A 21,250-nucleotide genomic window follows, 5' to 3' on the forward strand; every position below is an offset into this window, starting at 1 on the left:
ATCCAACAGGAATGTTTATCAGTAGGTATTCTATTGGATAATATTATACAGGTCAAACCGTAGTAACAACCTAGCAACTGTCCTTGTATTATCCCCGTTGAGTCCACCAGCTAACATGACCATAATACTGTATAGAGATTGTCGGGTTTCCCAAACTATATAAATACCCCATAACACAAAACTGCTTTGCTAGCTCAGTCTTGTTACAACTAACATGCCTGCTGATTTTTTTTCCCTTCACATACAGACTTAGCTCTGACGTCCACAATCTTAACATGTATTTTTACATGAATAAAATTAATAGCCTAAATAAATAAAAATATTTAAATCATCTCCTAGCACTAGACTCATTTGAAAGACCACAGAAAATTACTTTTAGCTCCCCTACAAGGATTTTTAATTGTTCCAAACTACAATGGATTTAGGCCTCCTTGATACTTTTATACTCATGTTATATTTTTGTGTCCTGTGCTGCAAACCTTTAAACCTCTGTAGCTCCAGGGCTGTGTGCAAGAAGTTAACGTACAGCCCTGCTATTTATTATACATCATTTTTCATTTACATGTTGTGCAGCTGTATCATCTGTATCTGGATCATTTATTCATACAATATCCTAATAACCCATATTTAGGTAGCTTTTTGCTAACCAGCTTTTCAGGTTATTTGAAATACAGGACAAAGTTTAATAAATGCTGACTTCCCGTGTGCTTGTATTTCAGCTGCATATTAGGATATATCATATTTTCAGGATTGTGAAAAGTTTTTCTGTAGATTGTAGCCCACATACATGAAAACATATAGAGCATGTGTGTGTCCAAAGTGTATGTAACTGGTGGACTCTGGTGTTGATATAAACAGACGCAGACTATGGATATTTTTGGGAGGCGATCTACGTTTATTCCTGACAACAAGACGTGAAAACAAAATCCTCCGGATGTAACCATATGACCTCAAGCAGGATTATGTTAGCATAAAATAAACATAGCTCAACAGCGCTAAAACACTTACCTCTCCCATGAAGTACAACAGCAAAAGGGGAGAGGAGTATCAAACGTTCCACAGAGTGACAATGGAGGCCTAAGTGTGTCAGGTAATGACAACTGAAACAAATTTAGTGTCAGTATAATACTTAATGTACACCTGACTTTATTACACATATTACTGCTGTATAATTGGCCCTGTTACATGTACCAAAGCAACAGCAGCTGCTGCCTCATCTTCTTCCAACCATTCATTACACTAAGTTCACCATAAACATTTAAATTAACAAGGAAACCATCCATTTTGTAGCAGTTCCGTAGCCTTGCTCTAACAGTTACAACGTTGCCATGGAAATGGTGGAGTAATATTCACAGTGATGAACCAGGTGTGCTGCAACTTAGCATTCTGTAAACTTCCATGTTCGTGTATTTAAACCTTTGTGGTAGGTAAAAGTGACAGCTAATGATAACCACTAATGTTAGTTCATTCAGGTGTACGCAGGCGCTTTGTATAAACGACAGGAACACACTTAAAACCTGTAGAAATAGGAGTTCAGAAGCGGAATAAAAACGTTAGCATTATGGCACTGCTTGGACGTTACATTGATGTCATCAGGCAGTGACGCGACGCTATTCAAAAAAACTATGCGCGAAGCTCTGAGCAACGTTACCCCGAATAAACAACGCAGTCTAACTATCTTACATTTTATTCACTTTAATATTATTACCGTGCAATACTGCAACACGCTTGTTTGTTTGTTTACTTACAAGGTGCACCAACTGTGGACTCCTGTTGCAGGCGAGGGCCGCCATGTTGGATAGATTTTTCTGTGAACGTCGGTTAGAGCCGCGACGTCGTGACGTATGACGTCGACGCTGCGTCCGTCAGTCTTGAAGTTATCAGAAATCAATATTCACTCAAAAGCATTGATTCACAGAAAATAAAAACAGCATTACTAGGTCAGATAACTCAGTAGTTTATTATTAGGTTAACTTATTAGCTGCTTTTTAATTTCTGTACCCATAATACTCATGAGTTAGTCGTACTGTTTGGGTTTACACTACAGTGTATACAGTTTATAAGCATCCTGGAAATTACCAAATGACACAGTCCAACAGAGCCGCCCTCTTTCCCAGCAGAGATAAGCGTGTCACACAGGAGGAACAGAGTACAACACAACACAACACTGTCAGAGCCTTAGGACAGACAAGCTGCTACAGGAAGTTGCACAAGACAGGTATGAGAGTTTTATAATTTAATTCTAAGGTTCTGTTGTGGAATAAATGAGATCATCTTCAATATAGCTCCAGCATTTATAAGGAAAGTTTTGATTGTTGTCAGATGGAAGTGACAGGCTGTGTGCTTATTATTAAATTAGAACTTTGTCACACTGTTTATAGCCTAGTTCGTGTAAGTTATGTGTAAGTTAGTTTAACTTTTAGCCACTGACAAACTGGCAAAACATAAATCCACTACCAGGAATATATTCTTATAGTGAATACTTTTACTGTGTGTTTTTCTTATAAATGCAGCAGTCAACTAGTTATCTTAAATTCATCTTTTATCAGAATTTTGATTCTGACTGGCAAGGGGATGTGAAAACATTTTGAAATTGCCACATGGCTCTGACGAAGGATCCTCATCACTCCTCTGAAATGATGCCAGCCTGTGACTAATCCTCCGAGGTGGGAGGTTGTTTGTTTCAGGTGTTATGGCTTGTACTAGTCGAATGAGTTACTTCCCACCATAAATGGACAAGCAATACTTATAATATATATACATACATATATTTATTGATTTCTTTATTTCTATGTAATCTACTCTCACTCCCTCCTGTGTTAATTTTGGCCCTGATAAGGATGTACGTATTTAATCTCTGCAAACAATTACAACCTACTTAAGTGTGTGTGTGTGTGTGTGTGTGTGTGTGTGTGTGTGTGTGTGTGTGTGTGTGTGTGTGTGTTCTGGCAGATAATACAGGATGCCCAAATTTAAACTGAACAGTTTTAAAAGTGAATTTGTGCCAACCTCAATTAAGATTAAGTATTAAAGGGATAGTGCACCCAAAAATGAAAATTCAGCCATTATCTACTCACCCATATGCCGAGGGAGGCTCAGGTGACGTTTTAGAGTCTTCACATCACTTGTGGAGATCCCAGGGGAGAGGGGGTAGCAACACAACTTCACCTAATGGAGGCTTATGGCGCCCCAGAATCAAACGTCCAAAAACACATAATTGAAACCACAAAATATCTCCATACTGCTCGTCCGTAGCGATCCAAGTGTCCTAAGGCCCCGACATAAAAAGTTATTTGAAAAAATGTCATTTGAACTCTGTTTTTAGCCTCATTGTAGCCTGCAGCTCTAATTGCCTCTCTGTGAACCGTGCTCCATGCACAACTTTTTATGTTGGGGCTTCAGGACACTTGGATCACTACGGACAAGCAGTGAGGAGATATTTTGTGGTTTCAATTATGTATTTTTGGACGTTGGAATCTGGGGCGCCATAAGCCTCCATTAGGTGGAGTTGTGCTGCTACCCCCTCTCCCCTGGGATCTCCACAAGTGTTGTGATTACTCTAAAACTTCACCTGAGCCTCCCTCGGCATATGGGTGAGTAGATAATGGCTGAATTTTCATTTTTGGGTGCATTATCCCTTTAAGCTCCAAAGTCCAGGCCACATTCGTATCGTTTCGTCTCGTCTCATAGCGTCTCACATCGTCTCGTCTCGTCAAGTAAAATGAGCCTCATGTAGCATCATTCTGTTGAATTTCTATTACATTTTCTCTTAATTTTCTGGTCAGAGAAAATATAAAAGAAGTCACCTCACATGTAAAAAAACGTTCTCAAGCATCCAAACCTGCTCTTACCTAGATGTACTGAATAATTTTAGCAGGGGTAACGCCCCCTAGACACTATATAAGGGCAGGTGCTGTGTTGTGCTGTGTAAAGACTCTGGCACAGGGCCAAGACTGGAGAGATGCCACCAGATTAGGCTGTAAGAAGAAGAAAAACCTCTGTCGTAGTGCAATAAACATACTGTTTAAATGTGGTTTCCAGAGTGTCAGTGCTGACGTTACAGGAAAATCAAAAACCCAGCGATGACAAAACACTTTAGGCCAGGAGCCAGGTCCACCCCTCATGATGTTTTCTGCTGCCTTTGTTTTCCATTAGTATTTCCTGTTGGCCTAGACCTTGGGCCATCATAGGCCAAATGACGAGGACCCCTAACTCAGGGTCACTGGGTCTCAGGGGGCCCAAAACATGCTTCTGGCGAAATGATGTAATATCAGGGCACTACGATGGCGTAAATAGTCATACAAGTATGAAATTTGGCAAGGAGTATCCTGACACAAAGAGGGAAGTAGCAAAATAAGATTGTGGGGCTTGCTGCCATTTTATTTCAAAATATCACACATAACATCCCCCCCAAAGAAAAACAAAAAGTAACTGTCCCTTGTCATTTTTCATCACTTTGTGTTTAATATCACTGCTTCACTTGTACATAGACAACCTCCCAATTTCAACCCAAGTTGACCTTTCTATCTTGAAAATTACACTTGCTTAGGCTTAAATTTGTCACCATAGCCTACCTCACAGGGAAAACATAATTTTCAGTCACCAGCCTTCCAGAGAATCAACTTACCAGCAATGTGAACCTGGAAGTGTTGAGTTCCCCAAAGTTTTATGTTAGAAATGTACAGAATGGGTCCCCAGCATTTAGAAACTGGCGAACGCTAACTTGCATACGTTGGGGAATTTGCATCATTAGCATTGGTTAGCATAATCACCTATGTAGGCTATATTTCAGTAACTGTTTGCCTGATTTGGACAGTACTGGAGTGGAGTGCTGTATAAATGCCGTGACAGCAGCAGTAGTGGAGGAAGTATTCAAATCATTTACTTAAGTAAAAGTACTTATACCAAACTGGAAAAATAGTCTTACTAGTAAAAGCTCTGCATTGGTCCTTAAGTAAAAGTATGTGAGTACAAACAGGGAAATGTACCACATCTTTCCACAATATGCAGGAGGAAGACTTCCTCTGCTCCTTAATGTGGGCCTGTGAAGACTGGACAATGCTGCATCCTCGACTTGATCCTGTAATAACATCAAAGATTACAGTAGCCTCTCACTGCAGAACTTCTGCAGGTCTTTCACCACAGCCTTCCATACTTTCCTGGTACTCCTGACATCCAGACAGAAGCCTTTGTGCAGAAAACCCATTCCTCACTGTCAGCGGGGTAACAACCAGTCAGAGCTCGTTCTCACTTTCTACGGTTGTAGCCTTAGAAGAAGAAGGATCAGCAGACTATGTGGATGTTTGACCTCAGTTGTTTTCCTTCACTAGGATCGCCTCTGGTATATTTTCTTCAGAGACAGCGCCTGTTTGTGGTTCTTCTGTTTAATATATCATACTCATTTCAGTCGTCTTCAGTGGTTCAGTCGGCTTTTTAGTGAGATCCGATCCTGAATGTGGGAAATGATGTGCGGATGAGTCACTGATTCTCGACACATACAAACACACAAACATCTGGTTAAGTAGTTTGTTAGTACTGTATGTCAGCCAAAAAGAAGAGAAAGGTTAGAGAGGTCGGTGTTGTGGTTATGTTGATGCCTAGCTGCTGTGAGATCCTTTAGACAGAACACTTATCCACTAATACAACTGTATATGACTTACACTCTAACCATTTACAGTCATCCTCCCTTGGCACTTGATGATATAAGCAGTTGAGGCAGCATCAGAAATATAAAGCATTAAACAATAGACAAGCCTTCCAATAGGCGATGTAGGCAGAAGCCTAGGGCGCTACCCAGTGGGGGGGCGGCCACCTAGGGCCAACAAAACTGAAGGCAAGGGAGAATTATCCAAAGATCTAATGTTAACAGCCAGTCAGAGATAGGTATCGTGGAGTGGAGTGGCACGATTTTTACCAAGTAGAACATGTTCCTGGATCAACATCCCACACTGCGTTCCAGGACCAACTTTGCAATCAACCAATCACAGCCCTCTGACATCATCAGCATGCTGCTGCGGTGCTTCTTTCAAAATTCCTTTGCGCTCCTTCAGAGCTAACCTAATTTTCCAAATTCAAGTTAATACAACTCAACAAAATCCTCAGCAACACTGTACAAAAACCTTGTAGGCTACTGCAGGGTTAGCGAATTATCTTGCTAACTAGGTAGGCTAAACTAATGAGTAAACTTGCTGATAGACTGGAATATTAGCAAGTAAGTTCGCTAACTAGGTAGGCTCAACTATTGAGTAAACTTGCCAATAGACTACAACATTAGGAAGTAAGCTCCCTAACTAGGTAGGCTAAACTAATGAGTAAACTTGCCGATAGACTACAACATTAGCAAGTTAGCTCGCTAACTACGTAGGCCATGCTAACAAGTAAGATTGCCAATAGGCTAAGATATTGTTCATTAACATTAAGAGTAAAAATGATGTCATTTTACAGTTTCAAAGACCTGTCAAGGACACATTTTCCCTCTTTTTAATAGCATATTAAAAACTATTTTTGGCAAGATTGCAATGCTTGTGTTGATCCAGGACCATCACTGCCATGCTGACCCTGGATATATGTTTGTTGATCTAGAACCATCGTCATCGTCATCATCTTAATCCTGCTTAATTTGTTTAGGTTAATCCAGGAACCAGGATCATTTTTAATTGACACAGGAGTATCCTGTGTTGATCCTGCATAAATTGTTTGCTCTAGGGACATCTTTGCCATGTTGAACCTGAATACTATGTTTATACTGATACAGGACCATCTCCATAATGTTGATCCTGGATAATTTGTTTGATCAGAGGGTTCACAACGGAGGTGACTGTACTCAAGGTCACCATCCAACAGGAATGTTTATCAGTAGGTATTCTATTGGATAATATTATACAGGTCAAACCGTAGTAACAACCTAGCAACTGTCCTTGTATTATCCCCGTTGAGTCCACCAGCTAACATGACCATAATACTGTATAGAGATTGTCGGGTTTCCCAAACTATATAAATACCCCATAACACAAAACTGCTTTGCTAGCTCAGTCTTGTTACAACTAACATGCCTGCTGATTTTTTTTCCCTTCACATACAGACTTAGCTCTGACGTCCACAATCTTAACATGTATTTTTACATGAATAAAATTAATAGCCTAAATAAATAAAAATATTTAAATCATCTCCTAGCACTAGACTCATTTGAAAGACCACAGAAAATTACTTTTAGCTCCCCTACAAGGATTTTTAATTGTTCCAAACTACAATGGATTTAGGCCTCCTTGATACTTTTATACTCATGTTATATTTTTGTGTCCTGTGCTGCAAACCTTTAAACCTCTGTAGCTCCAGGGCTGTGTGCAAGAAGTTAACGTACAGCCCTGCTATTTATTATACATCATTTTTCATTTACATGTTGTGCAGCTGTATCATCTGTATCTGGATCATTTATTCATACAATATCCTAATAACCCATATTTAGGTAGCTTTTTGCTAACCAGCTTTTCAGGTTATTTGAAATACAGGACAAAGTTTAATAAATGCTGACTTCCCGTGTGCTTGTATTTCAGCTGCATATTAGGATATATCATATTTTCAGGATTGTGAAAAGTTTTTCTGTAGATTGTAGCCCACATACATGAAAACATATAGAGCATGTGTGTGTCCAAAGTGTATGTAACTGGTGGACTCTGGTGTTGATATAAACAGACGCAGACTATGGATATTTTTGGGAGGCGATCTACGTTTATTCCTGACAACAAGACGTGAAAACAAAATCCTCCGGATGTAACCATATGACCTCAAGCAGGATTATGTTAGCATAAAATAAACATAGCTCAACAGCGCTAAAACACTTACCTCTCCCATGAAGTACAACAGCAAAAGGGGAGAGGAGTATCAAACGTTCCACAGAGTGACAATGGAGGCCTAAGTGTGTCAGGTAATGACAACTGAAACAAATTTAGTGTCAGTATAATACTTAATGTACTCCTGACTTTATTACACATATTACTGCTGTATAATTGGCCCTGTTACATGTACCAAAGCAACAGCAGCTGCTGCCTCATCTTCTTCCAACCATTCATTACACTAAGTTCACCATAAACATTTAAATTAACAAGGAAACCATCCATTTTGTAGCAGTTCCGTAGCCTTGCTCTAACAGTTACAACGTTGCCATGGAAATGGTGGAGTAATATTCACAGTGATGAACCAGGTGTGCTGCAACTTAGCATTCTGTAAACTTCCATGTTCGTGTATTTAAACCTTTGTGGTAGGTAAAAGTGACAGCTAATGATAACCACTAATGTTAGTTCATTCAGGTGTACGCAGGCGCTTTGTATAAACGACAGGAACACACTTAAAACCTGTAGAAATAGGAGTTCAGAAGCGGAATAAAAACGTTAGCATTATGGCACTGCTTGGACGTTACATTGATGTCATCAGGCAGTGACGCGACGCTATTCAAAAAAACTATGCGCGAAGCTCTGAGCAACGTTACCCCGAATAAACAACGCAGTCTAACTATCTTACATTTTATTCACTTTAATATTATTACCGTGCAATACTGCAACACGCTTGTTTGTTTGTTTACTTACAAGGTGCACCAACTGTGGACTCCTGTTGCAGGCGAGGGCCGCCATGTTGGATAGATTTTTCTGTGAACGTCGGTTAGAGCCGCGACGTCGTGACGTATGACGTCGACGCTGCGTCCGTCAGTCTTGAAGTTATCAGAAATCAATATTCACTCAAAAGCATTGATTCACAGAAAATAAAAACAGCATTACTAGGTCAGATAACTCAGTAGTTTATTATTAGGTTAACTTATTAGCTGCTTTTTAATTTCTGTACCCATAATACTCATGAGTTAGTCGTACTGTTTGGGTTTACACTACAGTGTATACAGTTTATAAGCATCCTGGAAATTACCAAATGACACAGTCCAACAGAGCCGCCCTCTTTCCCAGCAGAGATAAGCGTGTCACACAGGAGGAACAGAGTACAACACAACACAACACTGTCAGAGCCTTAGGACAGACAAGCTGCTACAGGAAGTTGCACAAGACAGGTATGAGAGTTTTATAATTTAATTCTAAGGTTCTGTTGTGGAATAAATGAGATCATCTTCAATATAGCTCCAGCATTTATAAGGAAAGTTTTGATTGTTGTCAGATGGAAGTGACAGGCTGTGTGCTTATTATTAAATTAGAACTTTGTCACACTGTTTATAGCCTAGTTCGTGTAAGTTATGTGTAAGTTAGTTTAACTTTTAGCCACTGACAAACTGGCAAAACATAAATCCACTACCAGGAATATATTCTTATAGTGAATACTTTTACTGTGTGTTTTTCTTATAAATGCAGCAGTCAACTAGTTATCTTAAATTCATCTTTTATCAGAATTTTGATTCTGACTGGCAAGGGGATGTGAAAACATTTTGAAATTGCCACATGGCTCTGACGAAGGATCCTCATCACTCCTCTGAAATGATGCCAGCCTGTGACTAATCCTCCGAGGTGGGAGGTTGTTTGTTTCAGGTGTTATGGCTTGTACTAGTCGAATGAGTTACTTCCCACCATAAATGGACAAGCAATACTTATAATATATATACATACATATATTTATTGATTTCTTTATTTCTATGTAATCTACTCTCACTCCCTCCTGTGTTAATTTTGGCCCTGATAAGGATGTACGTATTTAATCTCTGCAAACAATTACAACCTACTTAAGTGTGTGTGTGTGTGTGTGTGTGTGTGTGTGTGTGTGTGTGTGTGTGTGTGTGTGTTCTGGCAGATAATACAGGATGCCCAAATTTAAACTGAACAGTTTTAAAAGTGAATTTGTGCCAACCTCAATTAAGATTAAGTATTAAAGGGATAGTGCACCCAAAAATGAAAATTCAGCCATTATCTACTCACCCATATGCCGAGGGAGGCTCAGGTGACGTTTTAGAGTCTTCACATCACTTGTGGAGATCCCAGGGGAGAGGGGGTAGCAACACAACTTCACCTAATGGAGGCTTATGGCGCCCCAGAATCAAACGTCCAAAAACACATAATTGAAACCACAAAATATCTCCATACTGCTCGTCCGTAGCGATCCAAGTGTCCTAAGGCCCCGACATAAAAAGTTATTTGAAAAAATGTCATTTGAACTCTGTTTTTAGCCTCATTGTAGCCTGCAGCTCTAATTGCCTCTCTGTGAACCGTGCTCCATGCACAACTTTTTATGTTGGGGCTTCAGGACACTTGGATCACTACGGACAAGCAGTGAGGAGATATTTTGTGGTTTCAATTATGTATTTTTGGACGTTGGAATCTGGGGCGCCATAAGCCTCCATTAGGTGGAGTTGTGCTGCTACCCCCTCTCCCCTGGGATCTCCACAAGTGTTGTGATTACTCTAAAACTTCACCTGAGCCTCCCTCGGCATATGGGTGAGTAGATAATGGCTGAATTTTCATTTTTGGGTGCATTATCCCTTTAAGCTCCAAAGTCCAGGCCACATTCGTATCGTTTCGTCTCGTCTCATAGCGTCTCACATCGTCTCGTCTCGTCAAGTAAAATGAGCCTCATGTAGCATCATTCTGTTGAATTTCTATTACATTTTCTCTTAATTTTCTGGTCAGAGAAAATATAAAAGAAGTCACCTCACATGTAAAAAAACGTTCTCAAGCATCCAAACCTGCTCTTACCTAGATGTACTGAATAATTTTAGCAGGGGTAACGCCCCCTAGACACTATATAAGGGCAGGTGCTGTGTTGTGCTGTGTAAAGACTCTGGCACAGGGCCAAGACTGGAGAGATGCCACCAGATTAGGCTGTAAGAAGAAGAAAAACCTCTGTCGTAGTGCAATAAACATACTGTTTAAATGTGGTTTCCAGAGTGTCAGTGCTGACGTTACAGGAAAATCAAAAACCCAGCGATGACAAAACACTTTAGGCCAGGAGCCAGGTCCACCCCTCATGATGTTTTCTGCTGCCTTTGTTTTCCATTAGTATTTCCTGTTGGCCTAGACCTTGGGCCATCATAGGCCAAATGACGAGGACCCCTAACTCAGGGTCACTGGGTCTCAGGGGGCCCAAAACATGCTTCTGGCGAAATGATGTAATATCAGGGCACTACGATGGCGTAAATAGTCATACAAGTATGAAATTTGGCAAGGAGTATCCTGACACAAAGAGGGAAGTAGCAAAATAAGATTGTGGGGCTTGCTGCCATTTTATTTCAAAATATCACACATAACATCCCCCCCAAAGAAAAACAAAAAGTAACTGTCCCTTGTCATTTTTCATCACTTTGTGTTTAATATCACTGCTTCACTTGTACATAGACAACCTCCCAATTTCAACCCAAGTTGACCTTTCTATCTTGAAAATTACACTTGCTTAGGCTTAAATTTGTCACCATAGCCTACCTCACAGGGAAAACATAATTTTCAGTCACCAGCCTTCCAGAGAATCAACTTACCAGCAATGTGAACCTGGAAGTGTTGAGTTCCCCAAAGTTTTATGTTAGAAATGTACAGAATGGGTCCCCAGCATTTAGAAACTGGCGAACGCTAACTTGCATACGTTGGGGAATTTGCATCATTAGCATTGGTTAGCATAATCACCTATGTAGGCTATATTTCAGTAACTGTTTGCCTGATTTGGACAGTACTGGAGTGGAGTGCTGTATAAATGCCGTGACAGCAGCAGTAGTGGAGGAAGTATTCAAATCATTTACTTAAGTAAAAGTACTTATACCAAACTGGAAAAATAGTCTTACTAGTAAAAGCTCTGCATTGGTCCTTAAGTAAAAGTATGTGAGTACAAACAGGGAAATGTACCACATCTTTCCACAATATGCAGGAGGAAGACTTCCTCTGCTCCTTAATGTGGGCCTGTGAAGACTGGACAATGCTGCATCCTCGACTTGATCCTGTAATAACATCAAAGATTACAGTAGCCTCTCACTGCAGAACTTCTGCAGGTCTTTCACCACAGCCTTCCATACTTTCCTGGTACTCCTGACATCCAGACAGAAGCCTTTGTGCAGAAAACCCATTCCTCACTGTCAGCGGGGTAACAACCAGTCAGAGCTCGTTCTCACTTTCTACGGTTGTAGCCTTAGAAGAAGAAGGATCAGCAGACTATGTGGATGTTTGACCTCAGTTGTTTTCCTTCACTAGGATCGCCTCTGGTATATTTTCTTCAGAGACAGCGCCTGTTTGTGGTTCTTCTGTTTAATATATCATACTCATTTCAGTCGTCTTCAGTGGTTCAGTCGGCTTTTTAGTGAGATCCGATCCTGAATGTGGGAAATGATGTGCGGATGAGTCACTGATTCTCGACACATACAAACACACAAACATCTGGTTAAGTAGTTTGTTAGTACTGTATGTCAGCCAAAAAGAAGAGAAAGGTTAGAGAGGTCGGTGTTGTGGTTATGTTGATGCCTAGCTGCTGTGAGATCCTTTAGACAGAACACTTATCCACTAATACAACTGTATATGACTTACACTCTAACCATTTACAGTCATCCTCCCTTGGCACTTGATGATATAAGCAGTTGAGGCAGCATCAGAAATATAAAGCATTAAACAATAGACAAGCCTTCCAATAGGCGATGTAGGCAGAAGCCTAGGGCGCTACCCAGTGGGGGGGCGGCCACCTAGGGCCAACAAAACTGAAGGCAAGGGAGAATTATCCAAAGATCTAATGTTAACAGCCAGTCAGAGATAGGTATCGTGGAGTGGAGTGGCACGATTTTTACCAAGTAGAACATGTTCCTGGATCAACATCCCACACTGCGTTCCAGGACCAACTTTGCAATCAACCAATCACAGCCCTCTGACATCATCAGCATGCTGCTGCGGTGCTTCTTTCAAAATTCCTTTGCGCTCCTTCAGAGCTAACCTAATTTTCCAAATTCAAGTTAATACAACTCAACAAAATCCTCAGCAACACTGTACAAAAACCTTGTAGGCTACTGCAGGGTTAGCGAATTATCTTGCTAACTAGGTAGGCTAAACTAATGAGTAAACTTGCTGATAGACTGGAATATTAGCAAGTAAGTTCGCTAACTAGGTAGGCTCAACTATTGAGTAAACTTGCCAATAGACTACAACATTAGGAAGTAAGCTCCCTAACTAGGTAGGCTAAACTAATGAGTAAACTTGCCGATAGACTACAACATTAGCAAGTTAGCTCGCTAACTACGTAGGCCATGCTAACAAGTAAGATTGCCAATAGGCTAAGATATTGTTCATTAACATTAAGAGTAAAAATGATGTCATTTTACAGTTTCAAAGACCTGTCAAGGACACATTTTCCCTCTTTTTAATAGCATATTAAAAACTATTTTTGGCAAGATTGCAATGCTTGTGTTGATCCAGGACCATCACTGCCATGCTGACCCTGGATATATGTTTGTTGATCTAGAACCATCGTCATCGTCATCATCTTAATCCTGCTTAATTTGTTTAGGTTAATCCAGGAACCAGGATCATTTTTAATTGACACAGGAGTATCCTGTGTTGATCCTGCATAAATTGTTTGCTCTAGGGACATCTTTGCCATGTTGAACCTGAATACTATGTTTATACTGATACAGGACCATCTCCATAATGTTGATCCTGGATAATTTGTTTGATCTCGACCATCATTGTCGATCCTGAATAGAATCACTGATGTTGATCCAAAGCGTCATTGCTAATGTTGACATATACAATTGATCTAGAATCAACACGATGATGGTGGTGGTGATGATGATGGTGGTGGTGGTGATGATGATGATGATGATGATGATGATGATGATGATGATGATGATGATGATGATGATGATGATGATGATGATGATGATGATGATGATGATGATGATGATGATGATGATGGTGATGATGATGATGGTGGTGGTGATGGTGATGATGGTGATGATGATGATGGTGGTGGTGATGATGGTGATGATGATGATGATGATGATGGTGGTGATGATGGTGATGATGATGATGATGATGATGGTGGTGGTGGTGATGATGATGATGATGATGATGGTGGTGGTGATGATGATGATGATGATGATGATGATGATGATGATGATGATGATGATGATGATGATGATGATGATGGTGGTGGTGGTGATGATGATGATGATGATGGTGGTGGTGATGATGATGATGATGATGATGATGATGATGATGATGATGATGATGATGATGATGATGATGATGATGATGATCCTGGATAAACCTAACCAAATCTATCCAGGATCAAGGTGGAACAAAGGAGGGAAAATGTGTTAACTGCAGGAATTTGCAACTAAAAAATTACATTATCCTTAGTCTTTGTCAATGAACAATATTTTAGCCTATTAGCAAGCTTCCTTGTTAGCAGAGCATACCCAGTTAGCAAGTTATCTCGCTAACCCTGCAAAAGTTTTCATGGTTTTTGTTCAGTGTTGCTGAAGAAAACTTGTTCAGTTGTATTAACTTTGGTATGATTGGTCGATCGCAATGCTGGTCCAGGAACGTTAGCGTGGGATGTTGATCCAGGGGGTCCATGTCATTGGTCCGACAGCCCATTGGTGCGATGGTCCGTGGCACTGAATGGCTCCCGGGGGGCGTATTTCTGCCTTGATGGTGCGCCGTGACCGGCTCTGGGTTAGCTGAGAAAGGCTTGAGGCGAAGCAGGCTCACGGCTTATGTGTTTGCCACTTTCTTTTTCATTTTAACCCACACCATGATCTTTTCCTGACCCTAACCAGTGGTTTTTGTGCCTAAACCTAACCAGACCTTAACCACAGCGCATCATGATGATTTCGGAATGGACTTCAGAACAATGGGTTTAATATGGTCGGAACAATGGGATGTCGAACCAATGGGCTGTCGGACCAATGGGCAGTTCCCGATCCAGGAGCATGTCCTACTTGGCAAAATCACGTCTTATGAGAGGAGTGTATGTGAAGAGCATTAGAGTGAGAGAAAATGAAAAGGCTAAAGCACTGTGCAAAAAGAAAAAAGAAGCTAAAATTTGCAGACTTGGTTTGCACATACCATCTTCTTGCATTATGTATTTATTGTAGTTGTTTATTTGAGTTGATTTCTCATTAGCTCTTGAGATACTGTAATTCGTGTGTGTACTAATACAAGTCTTTGTTTTCTGTGCAGATATACAGTATCCAGCAACCAATGGAAGACACCATCATCTATGCATGCTGACACAGCACAAAAGCAAACCACAGGTTTCACTCAGACATTTGACCTCATGTCAGAGCCTCCTAAGTGCTGCATCTGTCTGGATGAGTTCACCAGACCTGCTTCCCTCCCCTGTGGACACTGCTTCTGCCTGGGCTGTATCGGTGAATACTGGAGGATCAATGGGGCCTGTCAGTGCCCCCTCTGCAAGGCCTTTTTTCCCACCAGGCCACAGCTCAAAACAGACCAAACACTACATGCTGGTGCCACGACCGAGGAAGCAGCCGTGCCTTTAAAAGCCGGAGAGGTTCCCTGTGATTTCTGCCCAGTGAAGCGTAGAGCAGTAAAGTCCTGCCTGAAGTGCCTGGGATCATACTGTGCCGCTCATCTGGAGCCTCATTACCAGAGCGAAGATCTTGGGCGCCATCTTCTGATCAGTGTGGTGAAGAACCTGGAGGACTCTGTGTGTCGACTGCATGGGAAGCAGTTAAACAGGTTCTGCAGGAGCGATCGAACGTGCGTCTGTGACGTGTGTGCCCAGACAGAGCACAGGGGCCATCACATTATATCTGTCAACAAGGAAGCTACAAAGAGGAAGGTAAAGTCTAATAAAAGCACCACACCAGGAAACATTTAAGTTGTGTTTGTGTATGACTAGCAACATTAGTGTGTTACTTTGCTCAGACAGTAATGTTGTCAGCCCAAACACTGGACTTTGCAACTTATTTAAAGTTGAGGAAATGTATCAGTTGTATCAGATTTAGACTATGTAAGTTTTGAGAGAATAAATAATAATTCCATTAACAAAACATTTCTAAGCAATAAAACACACAGTTTCAACAACTTTACACGGTCAGAGTGGCCATAAATATAACATTTTTCACTTTTAACTCTTTCACCTTACACCCTAAATGTGTCTGCTATCATATGCCACTTAAACTTTTCTAGAGAAAACAAGTCTTGAGGAGTTAAACCAAAAGTGGACACTGTCCAATTTTACAGTTAAAGTGTATGTGAGTGCTAATTGTAACGGCGTGAGCTACGGTTTTAACACATGTATAAAACAGCATTTAACCATTGAAATGGCAAAGCCACAATATTTAAGTCAAGCAGCTGTTTTACGTTGATTTCATATCAAACATATGATCACATCGTGTAAATAACATAACAGTATTGCCGTTTTGGGATGCACCCTGCGTTTTATTGACAAAAAAACTACAAGTTATATCAGCAGAATCAAGTAGAATGGGATATAGTGTAGGTATATGAATGGAAATACCCTGGACATGATAACACATGCAATCACCGGCAACCTACTGTAATGTAGTGTATAATAATTGACATGTCAACATGCAGCAACCTTCAGGGGTGGGTTTTTTTTCTGATGGTGCAGTGGTGAAAGTGGAGCAGTGTGGATGAATGAAAAATGAAAACAATAGTTTATTTTGGGTGGCAACGCATTATGTGACATTGTAAATGTAATAATATTACCCCAAATCCTGTTGGTAATGTGTTATAATACTTCATTACTGCTAAAAAGTAATATATTACTGTAACACATTACCCCAAACACTGGTTATATGTGTATGATATTATATATGTACAAGTTAACCAATCAAGCTGCACTTGCAAAGCTAGACAGTTAGAAATCTGCCTAGAAAGCCGCTGGACGCACTCATGCTAGCAAGCATGTTATGTGAAAACTATGCTAACTGACGAAGAACAGATACTTGCAGACAACTTTGTGGACTTTAGCTCCACAATGTACAAACACAACTTTAAATTCAAAGAATGTCTCTGAAAATTTTTAGCTGGTTTTGCTCATTGGTTTTCCAGCCACCGTTACCTGCAGAGTCAACCTGGTCTCAGTCATTGAAATAAGGCGCTTGGGCAGTGGGTTGCAGCGTCAGACACTGCCGAAAAAAGCTGTCCTTTAACATTGGCATGACAGGCGGCCAGTCGTCGTTATAGTGTAATGGCGCCTGGCGGCATCAGGGGAAACATGGCAGGACAAGGATGAAAGTTAAGGCGGCTAGAGTCCAAGTAAGGTGGGTGGGAGGGGTCCAACAAACATCAACTTTCACCTGGGAGAGTGGTGTTCACATCTATATAAGATTATAAAACCAAACTCATTTTTTTCGTAAACCCAACCATGTGTTATTGTTGCCTAAACCCAACCATGTGCCTTAGTTGTTGGAAGAAAAAAAAACATTAATTTGTGTTGTTGTGCCAACGTAGTGCTTTTATTTTGAAAGAGACTGTATGTAAACATTAAATTTCCTGTGAAAACAGAAGTATATTTTGAAAGAAGAAGATGCATGTAACAGGCAGAACTTGACACAGCATCCCAGAACGCCAACAACCAACGCACCCAGGGCACCTTGCACGTTGTATCTGGACTTGGAAACGTCGTTATGTGACGAGGCCGGTGTGAGAATGTGTTGGCTGGAGAAAGAAAGCTCAGTGCTTATTTTAATGGATGGGTTTTGTTTCTATGCAGCAATATCTTGACACTAACATTAGCTGGGTAGCTAACGTAACGCTACGTTAACAGAGAGTTGACTATACAGTTTACAAGCTAACAAGCATACTGCCATAAAAGCACAACACTCGCCATCAGCATTCAGTGTCTGGCTGATCTGCTCCAACAATTGTTAGGGTTGAGCCGCATACTCGGATGAAAAGAGTACAGATAATGTATTTTTATGAGCACAAGTATCATACGAGTAAAATGTGTCATTATCTGTACTCACGAGAAAGGAAAATCCGAATCTGGGTAGCTATGTTTAATCTATTACTCCTGTGATAAAGGATCATCTAAAGCCCAATTCTGAGGTTATTCTGTAAATACTTTTCTCATAGATTATAAATATTGCAACTTCTGATTAATCTATATAAATTTCAGGCTTAAAGTAACTACTTTCGATTAGGCCCAACCTACTTTTGTTCTAAACCACGCCCACATGTTATAATTCCTCCCATTCCAAATACAGATACAAATAATTTAGTTGGTTGAAGATACAGACAGATGCAGATGATGTTCTCGCTCATCCCTAACAAATGTGCTCTTTTGTCTTTGTTGTGACATTTTATGACTGACATAACATACAGCTCAGGATAAACAGTAGCTAAAGGAGCAGCAGTGACAACCCCAGCTTCTTTGTGACAACTGCGAAAATTCTGAACTACTTGTACAAGTGCTCAGAGTGACCACATAAAAGCCAGGGCACTCTGGAAAAACACACCATGTGGACACAGGCCCTAAGTTGCCATTAACATGTGACTTCAGGAAACAAATTAAACCAATAACCAACAGAACACTGGAAACCTCCACGCTGCTTTTTACAAAACAAAAGTGAAACCTGCTTGCATGTGTTTATTTTGTTGTGTTTATGAGGGTGCTTCAAAAGCTGAGAGCTAAGGAAAAGATTTCAGCGATTTCCCGCAATGACAAATTGTGTTTGATCACTACATTTAAGTGAAAGAGGAAAAAAAAAAAGAACGCGGAGGGGGAAGCATAAACATAGTTTCTATGACAGTAACCTTCAAATTTTAGAGAACATCTGGTCTTAATTGTGAGAAACAGTAAAAACCGCTGCGATGACAAATATTTAAACATGTTCTCATTTCACCACATTTTTATACAAAAATACCACAATTATTTTGACAATCATCATGATTATAAAACAAGGAGGAGGAGGAAATACACAAATAATTACTCAGAGAAACTTTAAAGCATGTGGGTTGAAGGTCTCTAAATCTCAGACGTAAATCAGTAGTCAAAGGAATAGAAGACTAAACATCAGTGATGGATGTGTGGTCGGGGTTACAATATGCTTCAAAGTCAAAACGCTGATTGAACAATGCAACAATGACGCTTAGCATTGGTTTCTATTTCCATTAATTACACTGTGCCTGCATCTCATCACATGCCACAACAATTCTGCTTACATACTGTTCTTTTTCCCCATAGTTCAAACTAAAATGGAGAAGAATGAAACTTCAACAAGCCATTCAAGAGAGACTGAGTAAAGTTGAGAAGATCAAGCTCTCTGCAGACCTGAGCGGAGAAAATCGAAAAGAGGCATGGGCACAAAATAAAGACCTCATCAGACGGCTGGAGGAAGAAATCTCGGAGCTGCAGAGGAGAAACACTGAGCTGGAGCAGCTCTCACAGACCGATGACGACCTCCACTTCCTGCAGGTCTGCGTGAAGCTTGAGAGTCCACTTCACGACTACCACTGATCCTTCAGTGCAGCCTCTTGTGCTTCCTCTACAGAGATTTCTACACACTGCTTCGTATTAACAATTGGACAAATATGTTCAGGATTCACCTTCAAGAGCACTGAAATAACGTTTTTTCTTTTTTTTTTCTTTAAATGCAGCATACCTTGGACAGTGTGTTTGGTTCAAATGATTAGTTTGACATTTTGGGAAACACACTTATTTACTGACATGACCCCCACATCTGTCCATTAAATCCGAGACTACAGCCTGTTTGTTTAGTTTAGCATAAACACACTCTATTCTGTTTGTTGCCAGGCAACAAAACAGAGATTCCAGGAAGTTAGAGCCAAGCAGTATTTTGGGAGACAAAACTCTCACGAAAAGGCGTAATGTCGTTTTTTCACATTGGTTAATGAAGGGAGTAATTGGTGTAGGAGAGACTTTGTGACCTTACAGAGCCAGGCTAGCTGTCTCCAGGGGCGTGTCCAAGGATTGGCCTGGGCCACACCTGAAATCCAATTGGCAACCCTGGTGCCACCCCATTATCCTATGTTATAACGAGCCTTCTGCCTGGTAGGAGGTGGCCCTAAGGCTGAAATATTTAAGTTTTGTTGGTACTTCATCAGTACTGTGACCGTTTACTTTTCAGCTCTGCACTTTTCGGGTAAATAGACTATGATATGGTGCTTGTTAAGGTTGCTTAGCAACTTAAGACGCAAGCTGCCGCTGTGCTCTTGAAAGCTGGCACAAAAAAGGCACAAAAGTAGCGCCCAGCGCCCGACCTCATGTTTTCCAGGCAGTTAAGACACAGCATGAGTACATCCCCTAACATCCAGGCGAAGCTCCTGGACCAACTGATGGTACTCCCTGTGGTTTCTCCTCTTTCTGACAGTCTCATGTACCTACACAGATCTGTTTCCTTGTGACCAATGTACTACTCAGGAATACCCTCTCACCTTCAATCAGAGCCAGAGCAAGTGCCCTGCACCCGTGCATATTTTTATGCAGATTTAAGGTACAGATCTGTGAGTTCACTTCACAGCAAAATTGCAATTGATTTGATGGTGTCCTAGCAATTAAAAAGACGCAGCAAGCTGCAAAAGCACTCTGTCTGATCGAGGCCTAAAAGAATAAAGTATAAAAGCACTGTATTACAATTTAAAACAGAGAAATGTAAGAAAATGTAAGATACTGTGATGTTGATAAAGAAAATATGAGTAGTGAAGACAGAAATGGTAAATTACTGGCATTCTGCCCCATTTGGGCCATCCCAGCCAAATAGTCTGGACACACCACTGGCTTTTTCACAGACCTTCCAGTTTTTGTGCTAAGCTAAGCTAACTGGCTGCTGGTCATAGCCTTATATTTAAGGGACAAAGATGACAGCAGTATTGAGCTTCTCAAATAACTCCTCTAGACAGTGTTTCTCTAAATGTCACAGTTTTGCTTTTACAGATTCATGTTTAAAGAAACAGTAAACCTCAAAGACAATAATAATAATAGCTTAAATCCAGTAGGTTCAGCTTGATCCAGGAAGTGACCGCTGACTCATTTTGAATGTATTGAATGAATGTAATTTATGCCTGGCTGGATGATGTGATTCATTTTAAGGATAATGAGCTTGCAGGCGGTACAATGTGTCAGCATTTGAATGTTTATTTTTTTTTCCATTTTTGCACAAATGAATAAAACACTGTATTTTTGCAAAACCATATCACAGATGCATTTTTGAATAAAAAATACCACAAATCAATACTTTGGTTTGTTGGAGTGTACTTTTGCCTCGAAAGATGTCAATGAACCGTATGGAGAGTGATCACTTTAAGTCTACCAGTCAAACATTGAGCAATACGCAGAGCTG

General features: G+C 40.5%; 1 protein-coding gene and 1 long non-coding RNA gene across 3 annotated transcripts in view; one reads left to right on the top strand and one right to left on the bottom strand.

Annotated features, from left to right (window-relative positions):
* LOC117245805 (E3 ubiquitin-protein ligase TRIM47-like) overlaps positions 1–21,142 on the top strand; it is a 27,744-nt gene extending 6,602 nt beyond the window's left edge. The window contains exons 1-3 of one of the 2 annotated variants that reach the window (XM_033609336.2): positions 8,941–9,052; positions 15,135–15,759; positions 19,135–21,142. In XM_033609336.2, the coding sequence (XP_033465227.2) occupies positions 15,175–15,759; positions 19,135–19,407 (858 nt within the window). In that variant the 5' untranslated portion in view covers positions 8,941–9,052; positions 15,135–15,174 and the 3' untranslated portion in view covers positions 19,408–21,142. Of the gene's footprint in view, positions 1–8,940; positions 9,053–15,134; positions 15,760–19,134 lie in introns of those variants that run through there. The other variant, XM_033609337.2, reaches the window with a different exon arrangement.
* Positions 4,360–8,708, bottom strand: LOC144459949 (uncharacterized). Its single transcript, XR_013488666.1, has 2 exons — positions 8,583–8,708; positions 4,360–5,449 (listed from the first exon to the last, which is right to left on the bottom strand). It is a non-coding gene; the product is annotated as an uncharacterized LOC144459949 (long non-coding RNA).
* Positions 21,143–21,250: the final 108 nt, after the last annotated feature.

This window comes from Epinephelus lanceolatus, chromosome 22 (assembly GCF_041903045.1).
Source record: "Epinephelus lanceolatus isolate andai-2023 chromosome 22, ASM4190304v1, whole genome shotgun sequence".
In the NCBI taxonomy this organism is placed as follows: Eukaryota; Metazoa; Chordata; class Actinopteri; order Perciformes; family Serranidae; genus Epinephelus; species Epinephelus lanceolatus.